This window comes from Acomys minous (genome assembly GCF_964271855.1).
Source record: "Acomys minous genome assembly, chromosome: 9".
In the NCBI taxonomy this organism is placed as follows: domain Eukaryota; kingdom Metazoa; phylum Chordata; class Mammalia; order Rodentia; family Muridae; genus Acomys; species Acomys minous.
The window spans coordinates 34,724,221-34,749,350 of record NC_140490.1 but is presented as its reverse complement, the minus strand read 5'-3'; the positions used below and the strand labels follow the sequence as shown (position 1 = coordinate 34,749,350).

The window sequence follows — 25,130 nt, the reverse complement described above, 5'->3', positions numbered from 1 at the left end:
GCCAGCCTGGTCTACAAAGTGAGTCTAGGACAGCCAAGGCTACACAGAGAAACCCTGTCTCAAAAAGCCAAAAAAAAAAAGAAAAAAAGAAAGAAAGAAAAGGAAAAGAAATCTCAACAAAATCTCAGAGATGAGACAGGCATTTGGGAAAATGTCTTCCCCAACTTAACCAGGGCCCATTTGATTTTACTTCCTTGGCAAGATGACATATAATCCCAGCCATTAGACTGCCACCACCTGGAACTGGAACGGCTCCTAAAGTGCCACTTAGAAAAGATTTGGTCCCCAGCTCATGATGCTATTGAGAGATGGCAACGCTTGTAAGAGGTGGAGTTTGGTTGGGGGTCATAGGGAGAGCGTACCCTAGAACGGAAACTGGGATTTTTCCCTACCCTCACCCCGTGTCTGTCTGTATGTGTGTGGGTGCTTTCCTTGCATGTTTATTGCCTATGGAGACCAGAAGAGCCCATTTGCATATGGGGTGTGTGTGTGTGTGTGTGTGTGTGTGTGTGTGTGTGTGTTGTTCTACCACAGGATCTTTTTCAAAGACCCAGAAACAACAGAGCCAAGGCCCATAGACTGAAATTTCTAGAAGCACAAATTAAAATACAGTCCCTCCTTTTGAGGTGATCTTGGACATCCTGAAGAGTAAGGATGGAGCTGACTCGTGGTCCTTTTTCTCACATCAAAGTAACATTGCTCCCAGGATATTGAGGTAAAAAAAAAAAAAATCAACAACTCACAGGCCCATATTTAGAGTGTGATAGACATTGTATTTCCTCAGGTTACATATGGTGCTCGTTGACGCGCAGACACCTTCCGGAAGACGCAGAAGCTGCCTGGAAGGGGTTGCTTCTGAGACAGGAAACCAGGAGCAGGGCCTGCTGTGTCACTGTTCTCTCACTGTTGCGGAGTGCACGGGTTCGAGTAAAGGAAGAATTCCAGGAAAACAAAGCAAAATGCACAAAAGTGGATGCCCTGCATACAAGCACAACAGAACCACGTTACAGGATTCCAGGACTGACAGGAAGAGAACAGAGCCTCAAGTCCAAGTCAGCCAGCAGGGCTTTTGCCATTCCTGGACTTTCAGGGGGTTCCAGAGCTGGGCCTGCCGACAGTGAGGGAAATACTGCGAGGGTGACAGGGATGTGCCACTGGGGGCATGGGGGCAGGACAGGGCATGCAGGGTAGAGTCCCTTCAGGGAGGGGACAAGGAGGAAGAGGAAAAGAAGAAAGGGGTAGGAAGGGAAGACACTGTTGGAGCATGCAGTGCAAAGTGAGGCTGGCTGTCAGATACTGCAGACCTTCGTGATGTCTGAAGACTGAGCTCAGGACGTGCTGATGGCTTATGGGCAGTGCTGTGGGTGAGGTGAGCTGTGGGTGAGGTGAGCTGTGGGTAGGGGTGAGCTGTGGGTAGGGGTGAGCTGTGGGTGAGGTGAGCTGTGGGTAGGGGTGAGCTGTGGGTAGGGGTGAGCTGTGGGTAGGGGTGAGCTGTGGTCTTCATGGAGAATGAGAGCATAGCACTGGTGATTTCTAGGCTGACAGAGTTAGTGAGACAGAACAGTAGAGGCAGGACAGCACAGGGAGAGTGTCCTTCATTCTTCCTTCCTGAATGGTGTTACAGAGGCCTGACCCCCGCCAAATGTAAGCTGAGTCTTATCGTCTATAACATAAGGTCTCATCGGAGTCTTGGCATTTGTGCTCATTCTGGGAAACAGGGGTTCCTTGTGAGCTTGGCAGCTGGGCTAACAGCTGACATGTGTCCTGCTGCCTGACTAGTGGCAGTGTTTTGCAGGGCACCAGGGATGGTGTGGAGGCAAGGAGGCAGAACAGAGGGTTCTCCGCCCAGCTTGGCTCCAGGCAGATCTAACTCAAGTGACTGTGAAAGCAGCTTAGCCAGGATTAATTCCTGAGTGTGCAGACAGTCTAGACCTGTGAGAGCCAATTTCATTTGGAAGCAAGAAGTGACTTGGGGGAAAAAAAAAAGCCTGTAATCTCAGCATTGCAGAAATAGAGGCAGGTGGATCACTGTGAGTTCAAGGCCAGCTTGGTCACCAAAGTGAGTTCAGGACAGCCAAGGCCACACAGAGAAACCTTGTCTCAAAATAAATAAATAAATAAATAAATAAATAAATAAATAAATAGTGTCATGGTACCTAAGAGCGATTGCCTCTTCTTCTCTTCTTTAGAGAAACAGATTTTCTGTTGTTGGTGAAGGCCCTTGAAGACTGTAGCTTAAACTCAACTGGGAAGTGATCACTGACGTCCAGGGCCTATAAGGGGAAAATAGAAGTAGATTTGGGGTTTAATGGATGCCTAGAGCATGTCATGGCCTTTGCAGTGACCAAGTTCAAGAGTCGACCGGGAAGATGAAGTGTCTGGGGGTAAAACCGATGAGCGTCGTTCCTGGGAAATGTTGGCAGGTCTTCAAATCACAGAACTGCAGATCTTAAGACACAAGAGGCGCCCTCCCACATCCGGGGTTGGGGTGGGGGTGGTGGGGTGCAGATCAGAAAGACAAGGTGGCACTCTTACCTCCTCTTCCGACAACTTATAAGCTTTCTGGAAGTCAAAGATGCCATTTGAATTGGGAACCACGGAGTTGACTATCTCTTGTCCTCGAAGGACAATCCTGGAATGAGGACAAGGAAGGTAGATGTGTTAATTACTCCGCGCTCTGGACTCTTAAGATCAAAGGGAGCTCTGGGTGTGACTCTGGACTCAACTGAGCAGTCCCGCCCCTTTGTGGAGTGAGTGCTCCATGTCCACCACCGAGTTAGCTTGCTACCTGTACTCGTTAGTTTTGGTAAACTTGTCCCAAACCTAGAAATATCTTGGAAGAGGTAACCTCAGTTTGAGGAATTTCCTCCATCAGATTGGCCAGTGGGGATGTCTATGGGAGCATTGTTCAGTGTTTAGTAATGTAGGAGGATTTAGCCCACTGTGGAGGTACCATCGCTAGGCAGGAGGGCCTGAGCTATAGTAGTTCCGTAGCTCAGTTTTATTTATAAACCACTCATGAATGGTAAAAGAACTGCAGGAGGTGTCATCATCCCTGAGATCAAATTGTTCTACAGAGCATGGTAGATACCAGCATGGTATTGGCACAAAAAAAAGGGGGGGGCACTCTGTTCAATGAAATAGAGTTGAAGACCCTGAAATAAGTCCACATACCCATGGACACCTGATTTTTAATAAAGAAGCCAGAAATAAACACTGGGAAAAAAGACAGCATCTTCAACAAATGGTGCCGGTCAAACTGAACGGCTGCATGTAGAAGAATGCAAATAGATCTATACCCATCACCCTGCACAAAACTCAGCTCCAAATGGACCAAAGGCCTCAACATAAACCCAGCTACACTGAGTCTGATAGAATAGTCTTGATCTCATTAGCACAGGAAAAAACTTTCTTTACAGAACACCAACAGCTCAGGCACTAAGATCAGTGATTAATAAACAAGACCTCGTGAAACTGAAAAAAGTTTGTAAGGTTTTTGAGGACACCATCAATAGGACAAAATGGCAGCCTCTCAACTACACATCCAATAGGGAGCTAATATCCAAAATATATAAGGAACTCAGAAAGTATACATCAAGAAAACATATAGCCCAATTTGAAAGTGGGGTATGGATTTAAACAGAGAACTCTCAAAATGTGGGACAAAATGGCTGAGAAATACATAAATGTTCAACATCATTAGTCATTGGGAAAACACAAATCAAATTACTTTGAGATTCCATCTTACACCAGTCAGAATGGCAAAAAAAAAAAAAAAAAAAAACCAATTCCGGAGCCAGGAGTGGTGGCGCACGCCTGTAATCCCAGCACTCGGGAGGCAGAGGCAGGTAGATTGCTGTGAGTTCGAGGCCAGCCTGGTCTACAAAGTGAATCCAGGACAGCCAAGGCTAACACAGAGAGACCTTGTCCCGGAAAAAAAAAATTCCGTAACTCAAGTGACAGTTCATGCTGGTGAGCTGTGGAGTAAGGGGACCACTCACCCATTGTTGGTAGGAGGGCAAATTTGTACAGCTACTATGGAAATCAGTGTGCCAGTTCATCAGAAAAATCGGACTCAATCTTGCTCAAGATACAGCTATTGTACTTGAGCATATACCCAAAGGATACTTAATCCTACCACAGAGACACTTACTTAAACATGTGCATCGCTGCTCTATTCATAATTGCCAGAAATTGGAAACAACCTAGATATCCATCTATGGATAAAGAAAATGTGGTACATTTGTACAATGAAATATTACTGAGCCATTAAAAATGGAACCATAAAATTTGCAGGTAAATGGATTGTTGGGGGTTGGTCTGATGTATTTTAATGCTAATGAATAAAAAGCCATCACACATGGGCAGGGCAAATAAGATAGGCGTGGCTAAGATTCCCAGGCTTGGGGAGACAGAGAGAATTTTGGGAAGAAGACTGGAGGAGAGGAGAGAAGGAGGCTCACCATCATGGGTTAGATGATGGAGAAGCACATGGCCCGCAGCGTGGATAGAGACTTGGCCCAGATGAAGAACATTAACAAGTTTATGGGATTATGGATGGGAGGTAGCTTGATAGAAATTACTAGAAGCAGATGACAGGGGATACCTGCCCCACTATGGGAAGTAGTTTAGAGGATTAATGTCTGCCCTGTCCCAGGTTAACTAAGGCTATTTTAAAATATAACAGGTGTCTGTGTCTTGATTGATTGCTAGCAGGTTTTACTGCCATAATAATAATAATAATAGGTATAAAGCCTAATAATAAACATTATTAGGTCTTACTGGTAAACTTAACAACAACAATGGATGGAGCTAGATAGAAAAAAAAAATTATCCCGAGTAAGGTAAGTCAGACTCAGAAAGACAAATATGGTATGTATTTGTTTATGCATGCGTGTTAGCTGTTAAGTCATTGATAAGCAAGCCACAATTTGTTATAATCCAGAAGTTAATACAGAGTAAGGGACTGAGGGCACAGGTAGACCTCCCTAGAAAGGGGAACTAGAAGAGACAATTATGGATGGAGGAGGTGGACGGACTGAAATGAGAGGATCAAACAAGGAAGGGAAGGGAAGAAGAGGGAGAGGGAGGGAAACAGGGACGGAACAGCTGAAACTTAGGGCCATTTGGAAACCTGATCCAGTAGAAGCTTCCTATAATAAATGCATATATGAAGATGCTCAATGAAGTTGACAAATAATGGGGGAGATGGAGCCCTCAACTGGAAATCTCTCATCACCAAATGAAGCTTCCAGAACCAGGAATGGGTTACACCCAACCAAGTTGCTAGCCAAAGGCATCCCATGGGAGGCTCCAAACAATCCAGGCTATTGCCAAGGCCTTCCACAAGTTATCAGAAAGGCCCTATAGCTGAAGACAACACCTATACACCTCACTGAACACAGGGAAGTCCAGCTGGAGCCTACCTAGAGCCTTTACCTCTACGGACTAGTATCCACAATACTGGAAGTTAGTCACTCTGCATGCTACCAAAGGAGAGAGGTAAACACCAACCCAGCTACAAACTTTCCATCTACAGGAGAATGACCTGCCTGCAAGATACACTGGTGCAAAAGTGTCACAAAGCTTTCAGGAACGACCAACCAATAGCTTATTTGAGTTAAGGCCCCCTCCATGAGCTCAAACCCATACCCAAACTGCTTGGGCAACAAGAGCCTGAGACTAGATAGGCCAGGGACCTAGCGGGAAACCAAATACTGTTCTGCTAAAGGAACAGCAATAAAATGATTCCTAATGCCATCCTGCTGTGCTCACATACCTGTGCCTTGCTCAACTATCATCAGAGAAGCTTCCTCTTGTTGCAGATGGGAGCAGAGACCCATAGATAGACATTATGCAAAGCTAAAAGCCTTGAGAAAAGCCTAAAATGGAAGTCTCCATCAAATCCCTCCTCTCATGGTTCAGAGAACTCGGAGAAAGAGGTGTTAGAAAGAGTCTAAGAGCCAAGCGGTGGTGTCGCATGCCTTTAATTCCAGCACTTGGGAAGCAGAGGCAGGTGGATCTCTGTGAGTTTAAGGCCAGCCAGGTCTACAAAGCCGGTCCAGGACAGCCATGATGACACAGAGAAACCCTGTCTCAAAAAGCCAGAAAAAGAAGGAAAAAAAAAAAAAAGAGCTGGGCACGGTGGCGCACGCCTGTAATCCCAGCACTCAGGAGGCAGAAGCAGGCGAATCGCTGTGAGTTCAAGGCCCCAGCCTGGTCTACAAAGTGACTCCAGGACAGCCAAGGCTAACACAGAGAGACCTTGTCTCAAAAAACAAAAAATAAAAATAAAAAAAAGAAAAGAAAGAAAGAAGAAAGAGTCCAAGAGCCAGACGGGGTGGAGGACAGCGAGAAATCAAGGCCTTCTAGATACAACAAGGCTGGCACACATATGGACCCACAGAGCCTGTGGTGGCAAGCATAGGGCCTGCATGGGACTGCACCAGATGGGGTCCTAGAGCTGAAAGATGTGTTGACACATCCCATCCCTGGCCTAGAAGCTATCACGAATTGAGAGCCACTTGCAAATGAGCAGTCAGTTTTCTGCAAGGGAGTCTCACTGGAAAACAAACCACTAATCACTCTTTTTCTTTCTTTCTTTTTTGTTTTGTTTTGTTTTGTTTTGTTTTGTTTTGTTTTGTTTTCAAGACAGCATCTCTCTGTGTTAGCCTTGGCTCTCCTGGGCTCGCTAACAAACCACTCTTAAGGGCAGGCTGCATGGCCAGCAGCAGAGGGAATTCTATCCAAAAATGTGAAACAAACCCAACGACACCTTTGGAGGTTCTTTGTGTCATAATGTTATGTTAGGACTTCCCCCCCCATCTTACAGTTCCTTTGTGTATGTATATTGGCTTCTGGTTTGGAGTTTTTATGGGATTCCTGTATATTTGAATGTATGTGTCTATATACATTTCTTGTGCTTTTTCTTTGGCTTTATTCCTTGTTTGGTTGTTTTCCAATTTGCTTGTTTTTGTTTTATCTTACTGTATTTTATTACTATGCCTTATAAGCCTGTTTGTCTTCCGTCAGGAGAAAAAAAAGGGTGTGGATCTGGACGGAAGGGGAGGTGGAGAGGAACAGAGGAACTGGAACGAGTAGGGGAAGGAGAAGCTATAATCAGAATATATTGCATGAAAAAAATATTTTTTTTTTGTTTTTGGTTTTTGAATACAGGGTTTCTCTGTGTAACAGCCTTGGCTGTCCTAGACTCAATTTGTAAACTAGGCTGTCCTTGAACTCACAGAGATCCACGTGCCTCTGCCTCCCAAGTGCTGGGATTAAAAGCATGCACCACCATGCCCAGCTAAAACTCGATTTGCAGTAAAGGAAAATAAACAAATGGAAAAGGAAAGAAAAGTAGCTGAGCAAACTGGGGGGATTGGGCCGGCAGCAGCATTCCTTCATGGCGGCTGCTTCCGTCCCTACCTTGGTTTGCCTTGAGAATAGCTTATAAGTAGTAAACTAAGCTGAGCAAAACAAAATTCAGTAAGAAACCCCATGTCAAGGCAATACAACAGACAGATGTCTCTGACCTCCAGGTGCATACTCACTTGCATTCACCAACACACATACACACACACACACACACACACACACACACACACACACACACACACACACACACACGAGCAAGCACACACGCAGATGTAATCATTTAAGAACCAACAAAGAGGTGGACTATAGCATACGCCAAGTGAGGTAAATCAGGTGGGGCTGTGTGGCCTTTACACTCTGCCTGATTTGCAGAAAGTGAGACAAACAGCCCTTGCATGGGCTCTGCCCTGAGCTTTTCCAATTCTGAGTGGCAGCCTGGTCTCTGGGTTTGAGCAGCCAGAGGTCCTAAGACTGAGCTGGTATCGTCTTCGCAGCTTAGCTGAAGACACTTGAGGAGGGGAGGGGAGGCTTCCGCGCTTGGCAGGCTGTAACTTCTCACCCTGGGCTTCCCACTTTTGAGGGCTGGAACCATAACAGCCAAAAAGGAAACTGCAGCCTCAAAAGCCCCAAGAGGAACAAAAGTGCCCAGGAGATGAGTATAAAATGCAGACCTCGAGACCTAAGAAGTAAGCACGCCACAAAAATGGCCTTTCTCGTCCTCCCTCCACAGCAGGCTGAGTGCTGAGAACAGCATGCATGTGGAACTGGGGTTTCCCCACTTCGGGTCTGTGGTTTCTGCTGAGGATGGTCCCAGGCATTCCCACACTGCCCCCACTTTCCTTCTGACTAAGAGACTCAAGCTGATGGCGCTTGAGAAATCCCAGGGACAGTTTGAAGGTCCAGTGCTTGTCACTATTTAAACATATGCATCTGCATTTATGCGTGGCAATAGTTTAAAATGTATTCAAGTCAAGCCGGGCGGTGGTGGCACACATGCCTGTAATCCCAGCATCCAGGAGGCTGAGAAACAAAAACCAAGAATTCAAGTTTACTCCGGGCTAAATAGTGAGTCTGCAGCCAGCCTGGGCTGCATAAGAAGACCCTGTCTAAACACAGTATAAGTGGGGCTTGCACTAAATGCTCTCATTTTAATACTCTGAGGTATTTCCTCAGTGGGGAGCATGCCGCTACAAGCATGTGAGGTCGGAGAACAGTGCTGTGGAGCCGGATCTCTCCTTCCACCTCTGCATGGGTTCTGGGGATGGAGGTCAGTTCGCCCTACTTGTATGCCAAGTGCCTTTGCCGGCTGAGTCACCTCACTGGTCCTCACGTTGATTTCTCAAATAGTAACTGAGGCTCGTAAACATTTGCTCAAGATACACAAGTAGACTGTCCGTTTCAGCAGTGTTTGTAGCAGCAAGGCCTTGATGACAATGCCAGTGATGGTGGTGGGGTGACCAACTGGGGTATGTGTTTGGGATAAAATTGGTCATAGCACAGGAACTGTCTGTGGTCATACCTTCCTGAATGTCCCAGGTCTCATCTAAGTAGTCATGCACCAGGCACTGTGTTCAAGGTTTTACATGTTATTTCATTTAGTCCTCAGTAAATCTCCACAACCGAGGTACTTTTTTGATGCCACAATCTGAAGTTTATAAGTGAGAAGACCAACACAAAGAGTATGGTCACAACACTTGAAGCTGTAGAGTCGGGACTTGAACTAAGACCCATCTGACATCGGTGCTGGCCACTGTGTAACAAGCCAGCGGGTCCTTGTACAGGGCTTTCCTCAGAACTAAGCATCCACCACCTTGGGCAGTCAGCTGTGTCCATGTGACCACCCCAGTTGGGCTTATTGACTGCTTGCATCTCCACATAGGAGGCTGGGGAGGGTCGCAAGACTATTTCCTGAGTATCCAGCCCCTCCCTACCATCTGCTGTATGCAACTCATCCCAAAGCATCCAAGACCTCAGGAAGGGATAGAGTATAAAAGCCTGAGGAGACGAGGGAATCCAGGCTTTGTCTATGCAGCTATGGGAAAGTCATTATCTCTGCCGGGTATGTGGTGTGCGGCCTTGCCTTTCAGCAGGGGAGCACTCACACTCCAGTGAATAAACCCCACCTGTGTGGTCTGTAAGGAAGCCAGCACATTCATGAGTTCCCTGGAGTGAACTTTGGTGGACTCCTGCCTTGGCTTGTAATTGGGACCTTAGGGTGGAGCATTACATTTTCCACAAGGAAGAAGCCTTAGTTAACAGTTCTGAAGTGGAACACTCCTCCTCCATCTGCAGGGCTCGAGTTGCCCTGGCACAAATGGGGCTCTCACCTGTCGTAGGCACAGTTGGTGCTTTTCTTAACTGTGGTGTCCTCTTGGTCCCCAATCAGCCAAACAAAGTGGGTGTCTGTCCTCAAACGGATGTTCTGCCAGGCCTTCTTGGGGACATAGTTGCAGCCGGCGTTGAAATCACCCATGAAGATGAAATTCTGAAAGGCGTGTTTGAGAACCATCACTAGGTAAGCACTGAAAGACAAGCCTTCATTCTCCACCGCCAACAAGAACCCCACCTTCCACACCCAGTGAACAAAGCTGTCTGTCTGTCTGTCTGTCTGTCTGTCTGTCTGTCTGTTTGGCTTTTGGAGACAGTGTAGTTCTGTATAGCCCTGGCTGTCCTGGAACTCACTCTGTAGACCAGGCTGGCCTCCAACTCAGAGATCTGCCTGCCTCAGCCTCCCAAGTGCTAGGATTAAGGGTGTGTGCCATCACCTCCCGTCCACAAAGAATACAAAGAGGCCTTTCATGACTCAGGTTGGACCCCTTCCAATTTGTTCATTCCTTTTAACTATATATATATATATATATATATAGTGTGTGTGTGTGTGTGTGTGTGTGTGTGTGTGTGTGTGTGTGTGTTCCCTTCTGTTCTTCTACTGTGAATTTATTTCAGCGATGGAACTTGGCCACCGGGCTTGCACAGCAAATTCTTTTACTCACTGACCCACCCATCCCAATTTTAACTCCTGGCCCCAGTACACTAGGATATGACTATATTTGGAATTTGGATCTTATTATTAGTTTTGTTTTGAGCCCAGGATGGCCTTGGATCCCTGACTCTCTTGTATCCACCTCTTGATCTGCATGCATTATCATAACCAGCTGGAGAATGGGACTTTTAAATGTAATTAATGTAAAAATGAGGCAGGTGTGTGGCCCCTTATACAGGAGTAGGTCTGGGTGCTTGCTCAATGATAGAGTTCAAGCAAGTGGTAGATCCTAGCTTTGATTCCCCACATGACAATAATAAATGAATGAATTTAAATAAGTAATTTTTCTTTTTTTGGTTTTTCGAGACAGGGTTTCTCTGTGTATCCTTGACTATCCTGGACTCGCTTCGTAGACCAGGCTGACCTCGAACTCACAGCAATCCACCTGCCTCTGCCTCCCAAGTGCTGAGATTAAAGGCATGCACCACCACTGCCTGGCTAAATAAGTAAATTTTAAGAAGGGTTAGAACACACAAAGACACAGAGGAAGATGAGCATTTACAGGCCAAGGATAGAGACCCCAGACGGCCTTGGCCCTGCAGCCTGCAGAGCAGTGAGAAACAGCCCAGCATTGTTTCATGCACCTGTCTCTGGTGTGCTGCTATGTCACTAGCAAACTCACACAGATTCCCATCTTTGTCTCCCTTTAAAATTTTATTTATTTTTGTTTTAGGTGCATTGGTGTTTTGCCTACATGCATGCCTGTGTGAGGGTGTCAGATCATCTGTAATTGGAGTTACAGTTGTAAGCTGCCCTGTGACTGGGATTTGAACTGAAGTCCTCAGTAAAAGTAGCCATGCACTGAGCCATCTCTTCAGCCCTGACTCCTCTCTTCGTTTCCTTTTTAAGAGAAGAGAAAACAGGTTCCAAGTGAGTCAGAGGTTTGGCAAGGATCTGGCAGTGAGAACAAGGAGTAGGAATAGGGGTGTTCTCCCCACCACGTCATCCTGTTCTTAGTCACCCCCTCCCTGTGATCTGTTGTGCACAGGTAAGGCAAGAACACTGGAATCCAACTAAGATAGTCCCTCGTACAAATACTACCGTGAGCCGGGGGTGGGGGTGGGGTGGTGGCACACACCTGGAATTCCCAGCACTCAAGAGGCAGAGGCAGGCAGATCTTTGTGAGTTTGAGGACAGCCTAGTCTACAAAGAGAGTCTAGGACAGTCAAGGCTACACGGAGAAACCCTGTCTCAAAAAACCAAACCAAACCAAACCAAACAAAAAACAAAACAAAACAAACAAATAAAAAACCTCAGTTCTCAGGGAAATTCCTAAGGAAGTCAGGCCTTACAGTAACTGTCCTTCTCCATCCTATACCATCAACAGTTAGAAGTGCCCCCGCCCCACCCCCAAGGGTCAGGGCAAGAGAATTTTAACATTCCACAATACAGAGGAAGCGTCTTATTTCCTTGTTTGTGCTACTGTTTGGGATGATTGAACATTTCATTTCTGCAAATGAAGGGTTTCCTTCGAGATTAAGGTGCACAGTTAAGGACAGACTGTTATCCCTGACCTGTGTGCCCCAGCCTGCATGAAGTGATTTACCAAGCTCAGTTTGCATGGCTTGAAAGTGCCCTCAGTCACAGCGGACCAGGTTAGACTAACCCTTAGAGGGGTGAAGCGGGGTGCTCTGGGCCGCACACCAGGAGCTTTAAGCACTACAGCCTGGGGTCAAACTTCAGCCCATGCCTTTTAGGTCCTTCATCCAAGGTTTCTTCCCCCGGGGCCTATCGCTTGACAGATGCTCAATATATTCTTGCTGAATGTATGGGCTTCGTCATTTGTCTCGGAACTTACAAATAGGCAGTAAAGTGCACCCCCACCCCGGCCTTCTTGGTGGCCAGTTTTGATCAGCTGTGTCCACACTTGACTCACTTTGCACCTTGAGCAGAGGAAGTGCAGAGGAAGAGGGACTTTCAGCATCACATTCCGAAAGGAAGAAAAGAGGAATTTGGTGGGAGAGCTCTCCGAGCACTTCCACATTCACCAGTTGCCTCCTGAGCCATCGGAGCTGCCACAGCATCCCTGTCTTCTAAACGGAAAGGTGATGGCTGTCTTGAGGAGAGAGCCCACCATCATTGCTTCTCCTTTTCAGGATCTTGCCACTTGCCTCTGGACCCCTCCCGCCTCCTATGCCTCACTGTTCTCAGTTGTAAATTGGGGCAGATTAAAGAAGGGACCTTGTGGGGTTGCTTAGTGTGTGAGGTGGGGTGTGCACATGTGCAAGTGTACACATACGTATGCTTGTGGAGGCCAGAGCATCACCTTGGCGATCCTTAGGCACTGTTGTTTTCTTTTTTTTTTTGTGGTTGGGCACTAGCCTAGAACTTGCCAAGTAGGGAAGACTAGATGGACATTGAGTTGCAGAGATCTTCCTGCCTCTATATCCTTAGCACTGGGATTATAAATTTGTACCAGTATATCCAGCTTGATCTCTCTCTCTCTCTCTCTCTCTCTCTCTCTCTCTCTCTCTCTCTCTCTCCCTCCCTCCCTCCTTCCCTCCTCCCTGTGTGTGTGTGTGTGTGTGTGTGTGTGTGTGTGTGTGTGTGTGTGTGGTTTGTGTTTTGTTTCATGGTTTCCGGGCTTTGAACTCGGGTCTTGATGCTTGCCAGCTGAACGAGCTCTCCAGCTTCTTGTTGCATCATTGAGAAGACTAAACCCACTTGTTCTTGTGCGGTCCCAGCACAGCCCCTAAGCCTCAGTGCCCAACAGTTAATAATACTGGCATCCATTATAAATACAGCACAGCATCAATTTCCAAGACCCACTGGGACAGGCCCAGACAGCTTTAGCAAGAAGAATGTTTAGAACTGAGATGAGGCTGTCGATCAGGAGTGGTTTGCATGTACTCCATCCCCTCACCCTCCTACTCGGGTGACCTGGTGCTGCTTGACGGGGAGGGGACAAGCACAGAGACCCTCACCTCCACCTTCCATCGACGTTTCACGTCCATGTAGACATCAGCCAGCTCGTCAATCTCTTTGACCGAGTTCTCAGGAGTTGTGTGCAGCGGGACAATCACGAAGTCCTTGACAGCTGAGGAATGGCACATAGGAGGTGGCACACTTTCTGTTAAGGGCCCGCTAGCACTGCCTGCAGAAGCAGCTGCCCTTTCTAGGAGGTACTGCTGCATGTCGCCATGGAGCCAGAGGGTCCAGCCAGTGGCTGAGGCCTCAGTGCCTTAGTGCCACCAGGACATGTGTTTTCAAGGTGTGAAAGACTCCTCCCTCCCACCTGTGCTCTCTCCAGCTAAAAGGAAGCTGCTGGAAGTGGTCCTTGTTGGCACTGCTCGTTCTTTCTCTCTTCCTCTCTCTTCCTTTTTTATCATTTGCATGTGTGCGTACGTGTGTGTGTGTGTGTGTGTGTGTGTGTGTGTGTGTGTGTGTGTGTGTAACAGAGCGAGACATAGAGACAGAGACAGAGAGACAGAGAGAGAAAGAACATCTTGCAGAATTGGTTTTCTCCTACTGTGTGGGTTCTGGGGATCTCACTTGTTTTGGTTTTTGTTGTTGTTGTTTTTTGAGACAGCCTTGACTGGTCTGGAACTCACTCTATAGACCAGGCTGGCCTTGAACTCACGGAGATCTACCTGCCTCTGCCTCCTGTGTGCTGAGATTAAAGGTGTGCGCCACCACGCCCGGCTCCCAGGCTTCTATTTTCAATTCTCCTTGCTTGTACTGCCTAGCACTACACCTGGCCCTACTGGAGGTGCCCGAAACCATTTCTTGATTGAATACATAAACGAATGTTAGATAAGGGAATGAAATCATCTCAGGAGAGAGAAGAAGGGCAGGGAAGGCTGGAAGGTGGAGGCTCAGGAAAATCAGGTTAGGCACAAAGCCTCACCTTCCCCTTTGAGAAGAACTAGTGCTTATAGGCAGAGGCTGTCCCTGCTCGGCCATAGCGAGTTAGATAATGCATAAAAGAATTACTGCACTCATTGCCCTCAACAGCCCCGCCTCTTCTTCAACTGAGAAGTCCCACATGTATTCATAGTTATTTTCTCAAAGTACCATCCTCTAAGTCAACTAACTCTGGGCAGAAATAGTTAATGCCGTAGTTTGGGATGTTACAACAGTGCGGGATGAATATAGGCATACCTAATTTAATTCTGCATATATAATATACTGTATCATATATAATCTCCATGCTCTGTCACCCTGCCCTGTCCTGTGCCCTCAGCAGGGCACACAGTAGGCAGTGGAAAGCATTTTCATTACATGCTGCAGCTTACAAACAAATTGTAATTCTTGATTCTTTTTCTTTCTTTTCTTTCAGTGCAGAAGATTGGAACCAAGACCTTGTGATACTAGGCCCTTTCACTGAGCTATATTTTCAGCCCTTGCCTTTTGAGACAGGGCTTCACAATATAGCCCGGACTGGCCTCAAACTGGCCAATCCCCCTCCATCTGCCTCCTGAGTGCTGAAATTACAGGCATGTGCCACCATGTCTGGTGAATTCTTGACATGCTATTGAGTACAGCGGTGACTGGGAATACGGCTTGTGAGTCGGTGGCTCAACTTACAACTCTGGCTTGCCTCCTTAATAGCTGGACTTAGGCAAGTGACAATGCCTTTAAAATTCAGTTTCCAGTCAGGCATGGTGGCACACACCTTTAATCCCAGCACTCAGGGAGGCAAGGGGCAGGTGAATCACAGTGAGGTCGAGGCCAGCTTGGTCTACAAATCGAGTCCAGGACAGCCAGGGCTACACAGAGAAACCCTGTCTCGGAAACAAACAAATAAAAACAAAGCACACACGCACACAAAACAGTTTCCTTAAATCTGAATAGGGAAAGCCTTAATCCTTGCCCTGCAGTGCACGGAAGGAGAACAGGAAACTGGCCATTAGTCATGGACCAGCAGCTGTGTTGTTGGGGGTCAAAGTGCACCTGATATAGCTTTGCTCCCTCCCAGCAATCTGTGGAGAAGGCCGCTGCACTGTGGAGCCACCAGGCTGTAAGAAGAGTGAGGCTCTTGAGATTTTCCTTGGTGACCATCGTTGGGTCTTTTGAAAATGAAGGGATAGATGTACTTGACAAGGATCAAGGATTGTGATAAACCATTTCTATGACCCCAAATACTCCAGAGGGCAGAGTATTTAATGACCCTGGATGGTGGTATCCGGGCTGGGAGGCTGTGCGTCTTGGCATTCTGAAAAGCATGCCTGGTTCCATCAGACCAGCCTCTTTTTTCACGTATGAACTCTCACCTCAGGAATCCCATAAGACAATGTGTGACTCTGAGAGCATGGCTCACACATGCTCAGTGTCCCTTTGTGGACTGCTGGGGAGGTCACCAGGAGAAGGACTGTTATGGTTTAAATATAAAATGTCCCACATGTGTTCGTTCATGTGTTGAATGCCTGGTCCTCAGCTGGCAGCAGTATTTTTGGGAGAGTGTTAAAATCTTGCCTCCTCTAAGCTGTTTGCGTCTCCAGGTATATTTGGTCATAGCCACCTCAAGAGTAACTGACACAGGGGTCACAGCCTCACCAGTAAAGGGCGACTGGAACCAAACCACAAAGGGCTCCCTGGAAAACACGTCGGTGTCTCCGTCCTGGTAGTCAGGGTAGAGGTATTTTTCCTTCACAGACACCAACTTCTCCCTAGAAGACAAAAGAGAGAGAGAGAGAGAGAGAGAGAGAGAGAGAGAGAGAGAGAGAGAGAGAATTCCTTCTCACTGTGTCCAGAGCAGGTTCCTGGGGAGGCTCTTCTCCCTAAGAACGGGCAGAATCAGCTCTTCTCCTTAGAGTTGAGAGCATGTGAGTCAATGTTCGGACTTTAAATAGACAGGTGGGCAGTGAGAATCCTAGATAGCCTGGGCCAGGCCTTCCCCAAGAAGGACAAAGAACTCCTGCCCCAGCCTCATTAGTTGTCCCCGAGCTGCTATGTTTTCTAGTTCATAACTGAATCATTGTGGAGGTTTTGGGATTACTTGCTTTGAGACAGGGTCTCACCTCCTGTAGCTCAGGCTGACCTTGAACTTGCTGTGTTGCTTGGAGTTCAGAGCCCCCTACCACCACCATCCAAGGGCAGGGATTAAAGGTCTGTGCCACCACCACAGTGCTGGGGACTGAGCTAGGCTTTGCAAATGCCAGGCAAACGTTCCACCAGCTGAGCTACAGCCCCAGCACATGAGTCTTCAGTTTAACAGCAAAGATTCTGACTGACAATGGTAACTGCTTAGAGACAGAACCAAGTGGTTCGTTTTATTTGAGACAAGGTTTCATTTAACTCTCACTAGCCTGGGACCAAGTAGACCAGGCTGGCCTTGAACTCTTAGAAATCCGCCTGCCTCTGCCTCCCTGAGTACTGGGATTAAAGGCATGCGCCGCTACACCCAGCTCAGAATCCAATTTTAAAAGAAAATAAAATACATATATTTTGGTCAATTCAGTCAGATGTAGGGACACATTACACTCACTTGTAGAGGAAGGCATATTGTTCTTTGTATGTGTTTCTTCCAAGCCGAGAACTAATCACATAGTTGTATGTTGTACTTCTCCGTGAATTTCTAGAAAATGTAAATATGTTAGTATGTTGTAAAGAATAAATACATCTCTGTGGTATCTGCCCTCACCCCTACCCCTGCCTGCACACCCCAGGGCTGACACATAGTACCACAGCTGCCCTCACCCCTACCCCTGCCTGCACACCCCAGTGCTGACACATAGTACCACAGCTGCCCTCACCCCTATCCCTGCCTGCACACCCCAGTGCTGACACATAGTACCATAGCTGCCCTCACCTCTACCCCTGCCTGCACACCCCAGGGCTGGCACATAGTACCACAGCTGTTCTTATTTCTTGTCCTAAAAAATGGCTACTATTTTTTACCTTTCACTGCATGATTTGTTTGTTTGGTTTTAGTTTTTGTTTTGTTTGTTTGTTTGTTTTTGAGACAGGGTCTCTCTGTGTAGCCTTCACTGTCCTGGAATCACTTTGTAAACTAGGCTGGCCTTGAACTCACATTGATTCGCCTACCTCTGCCTCTTGAGTACTGGGATTAAAGGCGTGCACCACCACGCCCGGCTTGTTTTTGTTTTTCTGAGACATGGTTTTTCTGCGTAGCCCCCGCTGTCTTATAACTCACTCTGTAGATCAGGCTGGCCTTGATCTCAGAGATCTGCCTGCCTCTGCCTCCCAAGTGCTGGGGTTAAAGGTGGGCACCCACTACCATCTTGTCCCTACTGCGTGATTAATAACACAAGGCTAGGATTTGAAGCCAGAGCTTTTCATTTCAAACCCCACAAGTTTTAGCATGAATCATAGAGGCCAGAAATGAGCAGATCAGAGCAAATCTCTACTTTGGAGTCTTCAAGATGGCTTAGCAGGTAAAGCTTGCAGCCAAGCCTAACAGTTTGAGTTTGTATCCAGAACTCACAGATGGAAGGAGGGAACTGACTCCTGCAAATTGTTCTTTGACTTCTACATGTGTGCTGTGGGACACACACACACACACACACACACACACACACACACACGGACACACACACACACACACACACTTATGTGCACTCACATACACAAGGTAATAAAAAGAAAGAAAGGAATGAAATCCCTCTTAAGCCTGGACTGTTGCCATAACTCCTGCTTCCTGGTTAGAATCAAAATTCTTATGTCTCCTGTCCACCTGTCCACCTGTCCACCTGTCCACCTGTCCACATGCCACTTCTGAGCTCTACCAGGTCCTTAAGAGTCCCTCCTCTGTAGCCACCAGGCACCTACTCCAAAGTTCTGGTACTGCTTTCAAACAATCAACTATTTCTTCTTGGGTCTAGAGCTTCACCATGTGGGGAGGGGGAGGAGGAGGAGGGCAGCCGATCCCCTCACTTCCGCTGGGAAATCTGACCCTCCCTGTGAATGTGTCAAAGCTGCTGATAACCGACTCCTCCAGACAACCCTACCCCGTTTCCTTCCGTTGGCCCCCAAAAGAATCTGGGGCCTGATTAATACTTGGCACTGGTCAAGTGGTCAGTTAGAAAAGATAGAGGGGCTGACTTCTTAGGGAACAACTTAAAATTTGTGTTTTCAAATGTTTGCTCTAAGCCAGACCGAAGTGTGAGAGCCCAGGAGTGAGGACAGCAGAACTTGCTAGGCATTGGGTTTGGAAGGCTGGCCCTCTGCTAACTCTAGCCTTCTGGATCTTGAGGTGGCACATTGCTTTAGAACTCCACTGTGAGGGGGCGCAGACCCTTTCCTGCTTTATGGAAGACAAAGAGGTGTACTTGCAGCTGGGGCACTAGCTAACATGTCTTAACATGGTCTTAACATGTATGTGACATGAGGTTCATTCAGCAGAGAGAGCTCTGTGGGTGGGTTTTTTTCCTGCTTGGAGTCCTCAGCCCAGTCTAGGCAGATTGAGGATGAGGACGTCAAGACCCCTCACCTCTAGACTGCCTCCATCGTGACTGTGGGGAGAAGTGTGGAGTCTGCTTCTCCTCTTGGCCCCTGGCACTTCTGAAAACTTCCTTGAAGACTGAAGGGGCTTAAGAGATGACCTAGGTTCAAAAGTAGGGGTGACAGGCAGGCCTCCCCCCATGGTGTGCTACCTCAACACAGACCCCCAAAGCCAACTGACCATAGCCTGAACCTCCAAAACAATGAACAAAAGCAATCTTTCCTCTTTGCAAGATGTTTTTCTCAGATATTTTATCACAGTGATGAAAAGCTAGTGGACGTGGTGGTTTGCTGATCATTCAGAAGGAATAGAAATCATCTGTATTACCCACTGTCATTTAAAACTACTGGAAAACACTGCTTTTTCTTTCTATTGTGCCCCACTCCTACGCCCAAAGCAGGATTTCTGTGTATTCCTGGTTGTCCTGGAACTCACTGTACAGACTAGGCTGGCCTTCCAATTCGGAGATCCCCCTGCCTCTGCTTTAATCTCAGCACTCAGGAGGCAGAGGCAGAGGCAGACGGATCTCTGTAAATTTAAGGTCAGCCTGGACTACAAGGTGAGTCCAGGCCAGCCAGGGCTACACAGAGAAACCCTGTCTTGAAAAACCAAAGGGAGGAAAAAAGAAATAAAAAAGGTCTCCTACCCCTTCACTGACCTTGCTCCACAGTGGCTTTTCAAACTTATCTCTTCGAAGTAACTATTACCAGTTGTTAGCTCATCCTCCCAAGTCTTTCTTTTGTGATCATCCGGGCACCTCCACACCCCCAGCCTTCATGTGAAAGTAACACAGTGACCTGAACTCACTGCTTCTGATACATTGTAGCCATGTTCTCTTTCTGCCGGCTTCTTCTGTCGCCTGCCCTAACCTTTACGGCAGGACCTCCTAGCTCGGCCTCTTATCTACTCCTTTCCCTTCTGGGTCCCAATTCTTGACCTTTTTTTCTCTGTTTTTACTGTCATATTAAAACCAGCCAGGTGAAAGTTCACAGGACTATAGCTAAGAGCGAGAGCCTACGCAGCTCTGGCCATGCGGCCTGGTGGTTACACTGGCTCCTACCCCCCTGCCACTTGTCAGATGTCCCTGCACTTGACTTTAAACTCTAAGGGGGAAGCGGGGGTGGGGGGTGGGGGGGACCCCTCCCTCTTCCCCTTTACCCATTCAGCTTCTCCATCAACATGGGGCAGATGTAGTTGTTGCTGTCCTTGATTTCCATCAGGAGTATAAGGTCACAGCGTTTGATGATCTGCAGAGAGAGAGAGAGAGAATTCCCAAGGTTTGGAGCTTTTTACTGTAAATCACCAAGCCCTTCATCAGGCACCTCCTGGGCTCCAAGCACCACAGTCAGGTGCTTGCTACCATAACTTAATCCCCCAAAGAAAGGCTTCCTGCCTTTGGTGTGGCCCTTTTTTTTTTTTTTTTTTAAATTTTGATTTATGTGCATGTGTTGGTGTAGGGGTGTTACAGACAGTTGTGAGCTGCCATGTGGGTGCTGGGAATTGAACCAGGGTCCTTTGGAAAAGCAGGCAGTGCTCTTAACCACTGAGCCGTTCCTCTAGTCCCAGCCCTTCGTGTTTTGTTGATGTTTGCCTGCTGTGTTAAAATGATGTCTCATTGCTGAGGCTGGTCTCAAACTCTAAAGCCTCAGTCTGGAGTAGCCAGGACTGCATGGGTACATTGTTTTGGGGTGTTTTGTTTTGTTTTGTTTTGTTTTTTTCTCGATGTTTGGCTGTTGTTCTTTCTTTTCTGTCTATTTCAAATTTTTAAAATTAATTTCTTTATTTGAGGCAGAGTCTTACTATATAGCCCAGGCTGGCTTGGAACTCAAAGAACCACCTTCCTCAGCTTCCAGGGTGCTGGAATTAAAGGTGTGCGTCCCACAGCTGGCTGCAATGTCCATGGTGGGGAGGAGGTCCCTTCTGTCAGTGGTCTGGGGAGGGAGGTGGGGGAGGACCAAAGAGGGAAGGAGGTGGGGAGCAGGAAGATACAAGTGAGGGGATAACAACAGGGATGTAATCTGAATAAATTATTTTTTAAAAAAACAACAACAACAACAACAAGGAAACTGAAGATTAGACAAAGGCAAGGACGTTACCCAGACATGAAGCAGCCACAGTGGCACCTGAATCCAAGCAACCCGAGTCCAGAGCCCCAGCCATGACCCTCTACACATCCACACAGCTTGGGGCTGCTGGTGTGATTCTAACAGTGGTGATGGCACTAAGCACCTTAGTCTTTGACGAGCTAAGGTTCCAGGCTGGGGAGGGCAGGTATCAGGACGCATAACTACAGTGATAACAATGATGAGAGCTGACATTTATTGTGAGCCTACTTCCCAAACAACTCTAAGAGAGGGCTGTTGATGGCTGGCCCATTACACCAGGATGCTAATTAAACTCCGAGTAGCTGAGCCATTATCCTAAAATCACACAGCCAGTACAAGTGGGAAAGCCAGGGTTCCAACCCAGCTGGTCAAATGCACTCGCTCAGAGACCCCGAGTCTCCTGGGAGCAAGGAGGTACAAGGGAGGGATAACAGAATTGACGCTAAAGGACAGTCACAAGCCACAGACGTGTCGGGCATGTTGGGGGAGCGATTAATTGCTTCTGTCAGAAGGAGACGGCCTTTGGCCCCCCCCCCAAAAAAAAAGGTTCAAAAATAATTCAGTGGGAGCAAAAGGATATGAGAGAGGCTTTGTCAGGGCGAGCAACAGCTGTGATCAGGGAGCAGGAAGAGCTCCCAGCCTTCCATGACCACGGGCCTCTGGGTAATGAGATGGCCGGTGACTCAGTGCCACAGGATGCTTCTATTAAGGATAAAGCACTCCCCCTCCCAGGTTAGTTTTGTTCTCCCACACAGCCTCTGGTACTGTATTTCCAAGAGCATCTCCAGTCACATCTGCAGCAGGGTGGAGTTCAACTTCCCAGGGAGCCGGAATGCAGCCTTTAGGGAGATGAGGAGTAGACGCTGACTGATTGGGAAGCCGGGATACCAGGTTAAAGCCACAGCATTGGCCACTAGGGACTCACCACAGCCTCGTGCTGCTGCTGCGGCGCAAGCCAGCCTGCTGGCTAAGTCCCTGGGAACTATCAGGCCTCTCTAGAAGTGACTGTAAAATGTACACATTCAGCGGGTGTGATGGTGCACACCTTTAAAGCCAGCACCAAGAGGCCGAGACAGGCAGATCTGTGTGAGCCTGAGGCCAGTCTGGGCTACACAGTGAGACTCTGTCTCAAAGCACAAACACAAACAAATGTACACACTCTTCGTTCTCGTCTCCCGTGTTGATCCTTCATAACCATATATAAATGGTAAGGAAGTGCCCTGTGTCCTGTTTAAAGACATTAGGTAGAGGCTTGTGGCCTTCTCTTTACCAAAGATCTCTCCAGACTGCCCCTCCCCTCTCTCTCAGAGGAGAGAGAACGGCAGCCCTTATCTGGATTCCAGCACAAACCCTTGCTCTCTCAGGGCTTTTGGCAGCACAGCGGTTAGCACAACTGTCCTCTGGAGTGTGGCAACCTTTTGTGAAGGCAGGGATTTGGCATTGACGAAATCTTAAAGGATCCAGAGCCTGGTTCCGAAGGGCTCCCTAAGAGTCTCTTCCTGAGGAGTAGGAGCCAGAAGGAATGTGTTTTTTCCTGGTGCTCTTGCCCTTTTGAGAATTTGGACAACAGGATCATGCAGAGTGTTGTCTGAGGAAAACTCCCCAGAGATAGCAAGGAAACCAGAAGGCAGATACAGCTGGAGGCGCCGGCCTCAGAAGTGCTTGGTAGGCAAGGAGTAGGAATGTCAACAGGAAACCTGGCCCTGCTCGCTCAGGAAAGGGAATCTGAGCCCACTTGCTCTGTGCCACTGGGTCACCCAGGAGAGGGACCTTGGCCTTTGGCGTGCTGATCTCCCCGGCTGTTGAGTGTGTGGCCAGGAAGGGGGGACTGCAGTCTAGAAGCCCAGTACTCACACTCCCTTGCAGTTCATTTTCCTTAGCGCCCACTGAGCCTTGGAGTGACAATTAGAAAGAGAATATGAGGGCTGTGAAGAGGGCAGCACCAGCCAATGGGGATGTGACTCAGTTGATAGAAGTCTTGCCTAGCGTGAACAGAGCCCTATGCTCAGTCCACAGCACTTTCACAAGCCAGGTGTGATAGCACAAGCCTTTAATCCCAGCACTCAGGATGGCTCTGATGGTTTGGGGCAGGGTGGGGGTGGGGGTGGGGTGGCTTCTGTTTACAGAATGGCTTTATGGGGATGGGACTAAGTCTTGACAAAGGCTTTAGGCACACCTGTGGGAACTCACAGCACGAGGAAGAAGCTGTGTGGAGGGATGGAATCACCAGAGAACAAAAACACAGAGTGTGGGGACATTCCACGGTTGAACAAGTCAGAAATGTAGAAAGACCCTTGGGCTCCAAGGCTCCACTGGGCCACGGATGAGGAAGTTGGGAAGTAGTTTCCCTGCGTGTCAGATTTCTCCATTAAGCCATGGTGTCAGGGTTCCCACAGGCTTGGCACAGCTGTAAAACCACGACATCTAGAGGTGTCTGGACTCAACACCTAAAGGGCAGAGTCATCCGGGGCCTCTTGACCCATTGGCCATCTTGGCGAGAGCAGAGCAGGCCTTCTGTTTGCATCCTCTGAGCAACAGCAGCCAGACACGGGCCTCTGCTCATCACGCCTGGGTTTCACTCACCAGCCTTACCAGCTGTTCAAGTGGGAGAGCCCACTTCATGTGAAATGCCAGAAGAGAGGGCATCAGCTCAAAGATGGAGTCTGAAGTCAGGGATGCTGGCATTTTCAGCACACACAGGGGTCTCTAGTGCTTTGGTGGTGGTGGTGGTGGTGGTGGTGGTGTGTGTGTGTGTGTGTGTGTGTGTGTTGAGATAGAGTCTCTTAGCTGGGCATAGTGATGCACACCTTTAATCCCAGCACTCACTGTGAGTTCGAGGCCAGCCTGGTCTACAAAAGCAAGTCCAAGATAGCCAGAACTGCTACACAGAGAAACCCTGTCTCAAAAAACATAGACCAGGCTGACCTTTACTTTTCCCTATAGCCAAGGATGACCTTGAACTTATGATCCTCTTACCTCTATCTCCCTCGTGCTGAGATCACAAGTAGGGAACATCATGCCTGGCTCATGTGACGCTGAGGCTGGAACTCCGCATCTCATAAATCTTAAGCAAGCATTTTATCAACTCAAGTAAATCCCTAATCTAATTCCCTTTTGTTTAATTTTAAAGTAATAGCCACCCCACCAGAGTCCCAGGATCAAACCCCATGGAACAGAGAGTCAACTGACTCCAGAAAAAATGTAAGCAGTGTTCTCAGCCATTGGTCATAGAACCCCAAGGACAGTATTACCCAAAGCAGAGAAAGGGCAGAATTGAGTGTTGGGAGGAGATCAATGTGGGCAAGGGATGAAGGATTGAAAGGAGAGAGATAGGGAGGGAAGGAGGAAGAGAAGAAGAGAGAGAGAGCACATGCTTTGCCAATGGTTACGAGTATGAAGTAGGCAAGGCTGCACTAGTTCTCTCACCCTCCCTGGAGCTACCCAGGGCCACATGGCCCTTCTGAGTCCATCCCCATCCCAGGCAGAACAACAGTCCTTGCTCGAGAGGTTGACAAGTGAGAACATGCATTTACAGTGCCTGACACAGACTTTCAGTACGCTCCATTCAAACCAATCGAACGTGGACTGCCTGCAGGCAGGCTTTGGCAGGAGCGTGCTGCTTATCTGCTCAGGTAACCCTTGCAACACCCCTCTGGGGTGTACAGAAGCACCCAGCTGAAGACAGGAAGCACCCAGAGCCCGGGGTGGTCACTGCAGTCCTTACCTCACCCTGAGGGCCAATCTGAGGCCAGGAGAAGATGCGAGGGTGTGTCCAGGACAGGAACAAAACTCACCTTCACAATGACATCCATGGCTTTTTGGTTTTCCTTCTTGCTCTCCCCAAAGGACCTCACATTGAAGGAGCAGAGCCTCAGGGCCAGGGCGCCATGGAGGGCAAGGGAGAAGAGCAGCAGGGAGGCCAGGCGCGGCGAAGCCAGGTGCAGGGACATCTGTGCACTCCTGGGACTTCAGGCCGGATGAAGAGATGGCTCCTTGCTCCGTGACTTATAAAGCCGGCTGATAACAGGAATTACTGGATCCGTCTAGGCCACTTTCACTTCTCTGAGGAACTCACTCACCATAATGGGTTTCAATCCCCAAGGAAATGAAGACCAAGGGCTGGTCTTTAGGGAGTCCTCTGTTGTCACTGCCCTTGTAAGGAAAGCCACATGCTTACTTTAGGCACCAGCCCCCTTAAAGT

General features: G+C 48.0%; 1 protein-coding gene across 1 annotated transcript; it reads right to left on the bottom strand.

Moving 5' to 3' along the window:
- Window positions 1-752: 752 nt before the first annotated feature.
- DNASE1L3 (deoxyribonuclease 1L3) lies at window positions 753-25,130 on the bottom strand. The gene is made up of 9 exons (XM_084797152.1): window positions 24,724-25,130; window positions 19,983-20,071; window positions 16,848-16,937; window positions 15,917-16,029; window positions 13,345-13,457; window positions 9,705-9,862; window positions 2,536-2,632; window positions 2,157-2,273; window positions 753-978 (listed from the first exon to the last, which is right to left on the bottom strand). Exons 1-8 carry the CDS (start codon window positions 24,877-24,879, stop codon window positions 2,157-2,159), a joined length of 933 nt encoding a protein of 310 aa, XP_084653278.1. The 5' UTR covers window positions 24,880-25,130; the 3' UTR covers window positions 753-978.

Excerpts from the sequence above, each read along its gene's own strand:
- DNASE1L3 (XM_084797152.1), bottom strand. The coding sequence starts at position 24,879 with ATGTCCCTGCACCTGGCTTCGCCGCGCCTGGCCTCCCTGCTGCTCTTC. Across the intron at positions 16,030-16,847 it reads CAATATGCCTTCCTCTACAA|GGAGAAGTTGGTGTCTGTGA; the intron begins GTGAGTGTAATG and ends TTTGTCTTCTAG. Across the intron at positions 2,633-9,704 it reads ACCAACTGTGCCTACGACAG|GATTGTCCTTCGAGGACAAG; the intron begins GTGAGAGCCCCA and ends TCCTCATTCCAG.